A 9,757-nucleotide genomic window follows, 5' to 3' on the forward strand; every position below is an offset into this window, starting at 1 on the left:
ATCTGCAGATGAATCTTTTCCAGATGTATAAACAGTCCATATTTCTTCAGAAAGTCAAGCATCTGGACATAAAAGAGTGAATTCAGCGAACAAAAATACCTTGAAGGGGGCTATGAACCTTCTCGTCCTCGTCGTTTCCGCGGGCGTACATCATCCCGCAGATCGCGCAGATGTGAAAGAAGAAGTAGCGGTGGAGGAAGCGGGCGACGCACTCGCCACCCTCGAAGCCGGCAGGAGATGAGAACGACGAGGAAGAGGGCCGGCCGGTCGCCGAGCCGCCTCACCACCACCAACTGCCGCGCCGTCTCCTGACATGGAGGACAAAGTTGGAAGCTTCATCGCATCCAGCACCGCAGCATCAGCTCATCGACTCCCTTGTCCCCATGCCCTCCAGACCGAGCGCCGCTGCTCCGAATCGAAGCTGTGGAGGAGGATCCACCGCGCCACCTCAATCTGCTGCTGCTCAACCGCCAGAGTAGCTGACCCGTCCGAATCAAGGGAGAAAGAGCCGACATTTACCTCGGAGGAGTGGATAGATGTGCGGAGAAGTCGACCGGGAAAAGGGAGCGGGGGATCTGCGGGGGAGTGGAGCAAGGGATCTGCGGGGGAGTGGAGCGGGAGGAGGCTTGGGAAGCTGCGCGGCACCGGCGCCAGCGCCGGCGAGGGTGTGGTGTCCGGCAATGGGGCGGCGACGCAGAAGAGGGCAAGCGGACGCGGAGGGGACTTCGGATTTGGTCGGGCAAACGCGGAGGGTTTTTTCGCAAAAACGGGGTTGCGACATTTTCCACGGGAACGAGGGAGTACGTCGTCAGATTCATTGACCAATGTTGTGATACAATGGACATCGAAGCTCACTTTGCCTAAGCTAAACTTGGCACAAAGAATTAACACTATGAGCAACAAAGACGAAAATAGAGGACTCCACAAATCATAGACATAAATGATGATTGGCAATACAATCATCAATGATACACCGTACGGGCCTGAAACAGTTCCAGCAATAGTATGCGATTTCCCGATTCCCAGCTCAAATGCATACTTTCAATTCTCAAATATATCAAATCTAAGTACACCTCAACAAGTTCTAACACTTTAGGCCAAACAAAGTTCATCGACAACTTAGAAGTACTATACACTGCCCCATTACAGCTTATCAGCTCATTTGGCTGGAAATGTTGCTCCTTCCTCTTCAGCGCGCTTCATACTGAACAACTGCCCAAGTGAGAAGACTGTTTAATCAGAAATTGCATATACCATCCAGAAAATAAATATTCCGAACAGATAATTTCTACTAACTAGGAATCTAATCCCCCCAGAGGCATCATTGAGCATACAACATATATTTCTCCATGAAAGAACCCATGAGAGCAAATTATGTACTTCAATTCAATCACAAACGTCAACGATTAGGCATTGGGCGGAAATAATATATTGTAGTATATAAAAATGTGAAATTATACAAATATGGCATCAAATTCCCATCATGTGTGACAATTCGGCCCAAAAGGAATATATGCCAAATGCCAGCCAATTAGACCTAACAGTCTGAACGATGTAGGAGAACAGAAAACCTAGCAGCTCCCAAACGCTCTCATCAGCCTTTCCCTTATACCACCACCCCTAATTCCTAGACATGTAACCGCAACTCTACTGCTGCTTCAGCAGCCCTGAACTGGTATGGCGAGATCCAGCAGCCCCATGGCTGGCGAGCCACAGCAAGCTCCAGCAACTCCCCAGCTCTGTATCTCCTCTGTCCATGCCACCCCCAGATCTAAAGTTTTTGCACAATCTTACGCAAAAACTAAAGCTTATCCCGCCGATTTCCCCCTGGTGAGCGATGCAGTTAGCATCAATGATGCCCAGGCAAGCATGGAGACAACATTTTTACTGGGTGCCCGCATAACTGAGAAATCCTGGGCGTCGCTCCAAGCTGTCCACCTCAGAACGCTCGGAGAAATAACGACATTTAAGCGACAATTAGGCGACGACTTAATAACCTCTAAAACATACCAATTTGTTACAACCTGTCAATTTATCATCAAACATCACGAGGCCTCACTAAAGTAGTGAGATCATTACTGTATCCCTTAATATCAACAGGTGGGCCATGTGGTTGTTTCTTGAGGTTAAAATGGTATGTAAAGTTTGGCTTGTGAGGGTGCTTATGTAGTTGCAGAGACCGTGAGAGTGGGGCTGCAGTCTTTATGAGATTATGGAATGGTGCCAAGTTTCTGTGCCAGGACATGTAACCAGGTTATTCTCGTTTAAGAAGTCAACTTATTTAGCTTATTAGCAACAATATCTCCAATAATGGATTTTCAAGGCACAAAAGGAGGGAAGTTAGAGAGGGCCATGTACATCTATCAAATATTATTACAACACAAACTCAAATGGTCTCCTCCCAAACTTTTGGAAAATAATTGAAAATATGAAGAAAAAAAAGAACATTACAAAAAATGGCATAGTGATGGCCCACATGTATTTTGAAAAATATGTTCTATTTCGAAGTTTCTATAATAAAAATCTAGGTAATCACTTGAACCTTAAGAGAAAAATCCGCATAGCCTCATAAACTCCAAACCATATATTTTACCCCAGAAATTGTGTCTGCAAGCAATTTTTGGATATAAATTTGGTTATTCAATTTAATGGTGTTATGCGGCTTTTCACCAAGGTTCAAGAGGCTACGTAGACTTTTTGAACTTCCTATTTCAATATGGTTCTTCATTCTAACTTACATACTATTGCACAAGTAAATGGTTCAATTCTTGTGCTCATATTGGAAGGAAAAAAATCGGGATTGATAATAATTAATGATGTTTGAGCTTGTACTAATTTTGAGTGTCTATTTATGTTCGATTGGTATCTATGGATTGATCACAAGCCCAAACATGGTTAGAGCTCTAATATGTCTTGAACTTATACTTAATTCAATTAATCTAAATCTCGTAACATTTTCTGATCTATTTGATAGTCGCCAATTAATAGGAGGCATGTACAAGGTTCATATAAGCTTGATGGGCCATATATACCTGGCACATACTTGCAGCCAATGTGCAGTAGTGCATAGAGTAATAAGTTAGGCAATAACAAGAATGACATGGTTATGGACCACATGTACTTTCAAAGATATATTCTCTGTAATTATATTTCAAGGTTTCTATAAAAAAAAACTAGTAGAAAACCACTTGAACCATGGAGGAAAATCCGCATAATCTCATAAATTTCAAACCATATAATTTACCCCAGAAATTGTGTCTGCAAGCAAATTTGGGATAGAAAATTGGTTTTCAGTTTAATTGTGATATGCTGCTTTTCACCAAAGGTTCAAGTGGTTACAAAGACATTTTTGAACTTCCTATTTCAATATGGTTTTTCATTCTAACTTACAACCGATTGTACAAGTAGAAGTATGCACAAGGTTGATATAAAATCGAGTGACCATATATAACTGGCACATACTTGCATCCAATGTGCACTAGTGTATCTCGAAGTTTCTATATAAAAAAAAATCTAGATAACCACTTGAACCTAAGAGAAAAATCCGCATGACCTCATAAGCTTCAAACTATATATTTTACCCCTGAAATCGTGTCTCCAGGCAATTTTAGGGTAGAAAATGTGGTCTTCAATTTAATGGTGTTATGCGGCTTTTCTCCAAGGTTCAAGAGGTTACGTAAACTTTTTTGAACTTCCTATTTCAATATGGTCCTTCAATCTATCTTGGGCAAGTCAGAACCTATTGCGTAAGTAAATGAAAGCATGAGCAAGGTTCATAGACACTTGTGTAACCATATACCAGGCACACACCTGACGTGCATTAGTACAAATTTCAGCAAGGCCTAATATGATGTAGTAATGGTCCAAGTGCATTCTGAATTATTGTATTTCGATGTTCCTATAAAAACTCTAGATAACAAGTTGAACCCCAGTAAAAAAATCCGCTTATAAACTCATAAAATCAAAACTATATATAATACCCCATTAATTGTGCTAGCTAGCGAATCTGGGATAAAAATGTGGTTTCCAATTTAATGGTGTTATGCAGCTTTCCAGACGGTTCAAGAAGCTACGGAGACTTCTTCGAACTCCAAATTTCTGTACGGTTCTTCATCCTATCTTGAGCAAGTCAGGAACTATTGCGCGAGTAAATAAAAGCATGTACACAGTTTACATGAATTCCAGTGAATGCATATAACTGGTATGTACTTAAATCCATCATGCATTGGTATATACGGTACTTGATAAGCAATGATAAATGTTCAGCGACCAAATATTTTGATCGGTGAAGCAGGATGGAGAACACTTGTCATTGAGGGTGATAAATATTATGTGATGTGATAGCTGACTTTTAATGTTTTAGATGCAACGTAGCATTTTTTTTCCCTAAAAGTAACTGCACAGTACTGTTTTTTCATATGAGGTGGTTGCTAGGAACCCAGTTCGGCTAACTAGAAGACCAGCAATAACGTTGAAATAGCACAAGCAATTGTGAACCTTCGGAACAAATGCAAACAAGCAGCCGCCAACGAAAAACTGAAACCACCACAGAATAGTTATAAGAGATTTATGAGAGATCGAGAGGATAAATCGGTGTGGCCGTACTCCTGGTGGTGCGCTTCTTGTACAGGATGCGGTAGCCACACTCACGGCACTGGATCACATCTCCTGCCTTCAGCGTGTTCTCCGCTCCGCAATCTGAAGGAAGAACATACTAGTTAAAAATATGAAGAAGAAATCTAATTATATGTACTTCATAAACAGCGAGAAATCCAGCGGACAGAGAAGTTAGCAATCCGCCCCTGATTGTCAGGGGCTTGAACAAGTAAGATCCACACCAAACGCGAGCGCGCGCATGTTGTGTCTCTGCTCGTGCCCAGCAAATCGAATCAAAACAAGATGACCAACAAACCGACTGAAATCAAACCGCCAGCAAGCAATCGAGGGAAAGAGAGATAGAATACCTCCGCAGAGATAGCTGACCGGCTCCGGCTGCTGCGGATCCATCGGGATCGGGGAGAAGCTCGTGCGGGGGCCGGGGGCTGGACTAGGGTTTAGAAGGGTTAGGGTTGGTGAGAGGCAGCGCCCGTGCAGGGATTAAAAGGGGAAACGGTGAGGCAAAGCTTGACGGGCTGGATCACTTGCCGTGCTTTAATGGGCCGTGAAATCAGTAGCTCGTTCGGTCTGGGCCCATCGATTCCGATACCAGTTAGCTCACTCTCCCTCTTTCCCTCAGAAAAAAAATATTCACTCTCCCTCTCTTCTCCCCTCACAAAACTCAGTCCCTCAAAAGAATCTTCCTCCGGCTCTCAACAAGAAAAAATATTTATATAATTTTTTATGAAAATATTATAAATACAAATTATAGTTAAATTTGTAAATCGTTGACCAGGAAAATTTAAGGACGCCTTATATCTTAAATTTTATGGAGGGAGTAAGTTGTAACTAGCGCAGCCTGAAAAGATATCACAGGCTGTCCCTCCAAAAAAAAGGATTAAGTGCACTTTTGGTCCCTCAAGTTTGTAGAAATCTAATTTGGTCCCTCTATTATCTTTTGGTTTAAATTTGGTCTCAAACTCTTAATTAAGTCCAATTTTGGTCTCTGGTAGGGGTTTAATGATGGTTGACCGGTTTTTTACTCTTTTTTCGTCAAAAATGGCTGATTTTAATCTGTGTGGGATCATTTGTCATCAGTCAACAAATAGAAGAAATCCCCTTGTCCTAACACACATGTGTGCCCCCTCTGCCTTCCTCGGTTGGTGCAGCCGTCCTCGCCACTTCAGACGCCTATGCCTTTTCTCCTAACATAAAACCCCTCGCATGTCCATCGATTCTGCCTTTCTCGCCCGGCTTATCCACTCTTGTAGTGTCAGAACCGCCACTAGGTGTTAGGGAAGAGTTAGGGTTACTACGCCAAACGGATAATAATCATGATCTCGCTGGTGAACATTCATGATGCTAATTGCATAATTAATCTCTAGGTTCTAGGTGAAATGGTCCTACGTGGACTAAACCTGTCAAATTGTTGACGGTGGCAAAATAAGAGTCAAAAACCAGTGAACCATCGTTAAACCGGTACGAGAGACCTAAATTGAACTCTTTTTTTGACAATCAATACCACATATATTTATAGTAACAAATAGTACATGGTAGAGATACACGAGCTGACTCCAACGATTACAAAATAAAGTCTAAAAGATACTAATAAATCTTCGAGGTCTTCAAATTCTTTCTTCTTCCAGAACACAATCTTGTAATCTTCTGAAGGCAACCAAAGATAGATAATAAACCATAGAACTGTAAATACCGACGAAGGTTCTCCCATAATTTTAATTTGAGCCGCAATGCCAAGGCTGCGTGCACACACGCAACCATTAAACCAGTCATTCAACATCGGCAAGAGTACCAACACCAATATGTCAGGGAATAACAACCGACTAGCCTTGTCGACGACGATGGAGAGCCGAGAGTACGAATCACCATTGTTGAGGGCGTAGCAGCCGGGATAAAAACGAGGATAATCTTCCTCGCGGCAACAACGACAAAAGATCCAAAATCGATCTGGCGAAGGAAGATCTGAAGGCCCATACCTAGAGGATTGTAATCTTTCAACACCACCATTGACGTCGGGAAGATCTCGTCGTCGAACGAAAGCCCGGAGATCACTTATTGCAGACGATGCCATCTCCATTGAGGGGAAACAACAAGAAGATGAATACCAAAATCCTAACATAATCTACACTACTTAAAAAAGGACGAACATGTCCTTATTCTTCCCACCTCTCAGTACGTCCAAATTTTCGTCGTTCTCCACTTCTCCCATCCCGCATGCGGTAAACTGGGCCAGGCCCAAAACCAACGACGCTGAGATACGTCAAACTAGGTTCCTCCACCGGTAATCCCATACTTACGGACAGACTGGGTTACTGAAACCATACGGGCCAACGTGGCTTGCATTCGTTGGTTGGAATTTGATTCTCTCCTTAAAAATCGGGGCTGAACTTGGATTTCCGTCTAGGTTCGTTGAGTCCGTATGACTTTTCCGTAAAAAAAATCCGTACGTGTAGCATTACTCTTCCTCCACCCTCGCCCTTTCGCTCCGTTCGACGCCGAGATCCGCCCCCCGCTGCCGCCCCGGCCCCGAGGTGAGCGCCCCCGCCCGCCGATCCGCACCCAGCCCACCCCACCCCATCGCTAGCTTTCCCACTCGACCGCTCGAGCTACCAGCCGTTGCCGCATGGACTACACCGGCCGCTAGCCCGGGGGCCAGATCGATGCCCGCAGGGGCTAGATCGATGGGCGGCGAGAGCTTCATCCAGCGTCCTTCGGGATCTTCCTCTCCGCCGCGCAGGTCTGCCGACACGCACAGCGGCCATGATGCCGAAGGCTGGCGACCTGGTCGAAGATGAGTAAAGGCTGGCAACTAGGTCAGATTGCGCGTTCATGATTTCTACTTGTTCTTTCCCTGGATCTCGATCTGATGATATGCCATCTGGGATTCCTCCTATAAAATGCTTTGGATTGCCTATACACTTGTTCTGTTGTTACACGAACTGAAGCACAATAAGATGTTTGACGGAGCTTTCCAAGTAAACAAAGTTACCTAAACATTTTCCTTTATATATGCAATGCAGCAACACTATTTCTTTAGACTGATTCTGAATAAGTGCTTGGCAAAAAGATACTATAACACACACGCTGCTTGTTCAAGTGCATCCTTCATTCAATGAATTGAAAATTGTCATGCTATTTTAGTCTGCACCTTTAGTTTATGAGTTCTGTAATGGTACAACTTTCTGCTCTCAGATTTGATGTTGACATTCTACATGCTCTGATTGAATACATATGAATTGGTAAAGGCTTGTCATGCAAATGTATGACGGGTATCTCGTGATGCTTAATCAGTTTTAGCAATAAGTTATATTGACTTTGAATAATAATAAATAAACAGTTCTTGGATTGCGTGAGGAGGTTTGAGCACAACATTCAACTGAGTAGCTGAATATCAAGAAAGTTTGGCAGCACAAAAGTATACCACCCATGTTTGATTTATTTGAATGTATGGTCCTTACAAGGCGAATCATTGGCACATTGACAATAATTTGTTGACTAATAAGTGTTCCCTACAACAACAGGTCTGCAGCTTGCTCGGGTCTGATTGTGCGCCAGATACGTCTGGACGAGCATGGATTTATGTGCCGCCTAGCGTCGAGGACGTCGTGGACTGGTTCGGTGCACCATCCGCTGGTGTGCATCAGTCGATGATCTGAGTGCGAGGAATGTAGCTGGTGCCAGTGGCGGTACCATGAATTTATTTCTGTCAGGAATGAATTTGTCAAAAATTGCACCTGGTGGTAGATGAGATGAAGATCGATGGGAGAACAAGTAGACGTATGGTATAAAACCCATCCTGACATATTTCTCTAATATGTATGTGATTTGCTGGAACTCATGTCATGTGCACGCATCAGGAGGTCCGTTTGTGGTGAGAACAACATAGATGAGGAGCCAAGCTGTAAGCTAAAATATCAGTCGTGGTTTGACCACTTCTTATTTAGATTGGAGAATATAGATTAGTCTCCTGAAATGCATGGGCGAAACAGGTAGACCCTGCAATTTACCTCCTGTTATGTAGGTTCAGTTCTTTGATTTTACCTTTACAGTGTGTTTCAGGTGCATATTATTTTTCACCATATGCTTGGATAGTAATACTGTGTTCAACCTGCACACCGAATCTTTGTGCCTGATGGTTTTTGCTTTGATAGAGTTATTGAAAGTATCCTCAAAGTATTTTACAACAGAGGTTAAATAGGGTATTATTTCGTCATGTAGTCTAAAAGTTTAATTATCGTTTGATGTGTCATTTGGGCAATGTGATGGTGGCAGGCTGATGGTGGTTTATTCTGATGGCTAAGGATGGCCTGACACCAAGATTGCACAACAATCAGGCAGTTTTTGTCGCCAGACATGGACTGCTAATATCCCAGCCGAGCTCCTGACTTCCTGCTAATATCCCATCTGAGCTCGTGCTTTTCTGGTTTGTTTTTGCAATATTAAATTAGATGATGATATTAAACGGATTTGAACATGGGCATCTCTTTGTAAATGGAAGCATGATTGAATCTTCCCCATACCAAAACAGGGAGATGCATACCCTATAGGTGTTGTGTACAGTCTGCACTTGCCATCAAGTGCAAGATCAAGGTGAAATTTATCATCTCTACTTTATGCAATATGAGGCACATGCTGATATTTTAGTGAATGTTTTTTAGCTTATCAGTTCAAATTTTCCTTACGAATAAAAAGCTATTTGGATTGACGATATTTTACCTGACACTAGAACAATTATCAGCTGATATAAGCTATTACTGAAGGAAGTTGTACTCGGATGTTTTTCATGACAAAGACAGTTATCATATATCTTGACTTGGATGTTTTTCATACATGCCTTTTTTCTCCAAATTGCATTTTCACATCAGCATGAAGCATGCATGTAAATTTACTTTGAAGTTAATTAAGCTTGGTGGCATGGATTCAAATAGTATTCTCATTAGTTAGAACATGAGAACTTCCTCACATCTGTTGGATATACCATGTCCTGATTATAAGTGGATGCATAATGTTGGCTTTGGATATGCGACGAATATGTGAAATACTACATCTATTTCAAAATAGCAAAATATGGTGTTGCCACCGGGTGGCAATGCCCCCCAGGTAGCTGCCGTCGGATGGGGCATTTAGATTCGGTCTACTTGCA

At 42.7% G+C, this 9,757-nt stretch overlaps 1 protein-coding gene across 1 annotated transcript; it reads right to left on the bottom strand.

The window, feature by feature from the left end:
* Positions 1-912: 912 nt before the first annotated feature.
* On the bottom strand, positions 913-5,124 carry LOC127316691 (DNA-directed RNA polymerases II, IV and V subunit 12). Its single transcript, XM_051347146.2, has 3 exons — positions 4,965-5,124; positions 4,606-4,698; positions 913-1,212 (listed from the first exon to the last, which is right to left on the bottom strand). The coding sequence occupies exons 1-3, from the start codon at positions 5,005-5,007 to the stop codon at positions 1,190-1,192; spliced, it is 159 nt and encodes a 52-aa protein (XP_051203106.1). The 5' UTR covers positions 5,008-5,124; the 3' UTR covers positions 913-1,189.
* Positions 5,125-9,757: the final 4,633 nt, after the last annotated feature.

This window comes from Lolium perenne, chromosome 1 (assembly GCF_019359855.2).
Source record: "Lolium perenne isolate Kyuss_39 chromosome 1, Kyuss_2.0, whole genome shotgun sequence".
Classification (NCBI taxonomy): domain Eukaryota; kingdom Viridiplantae; phylum Streptophyta; class Magnoliopsida; order Poales; family Poaceae; genus Lolium; species Lolium perenne.

Coding starts and splice junctions, on each gene's coding strand:
- LOC127316691 (XM_051347146.2), bottom strand. CDS start 5,007: ATGGATCCGCAGCAGCCGGAGCCGGTCAGCTATCTCTGCGGAG. Junction 4,699..4,964: donor GGTCAGCTATCTCTGCGGAG/GTATTCTATCTC, acceptor TTCTTCCTTCAG/ATTGCGGAGCGGAGAACACG. Junction 1,213..4,605: donor CAAGAAGCGCACCACCAGGA/GTACGGCCACAC, acceptor TCACTTGGGCAG/TTGTTCAGTATGAAGCGCGC.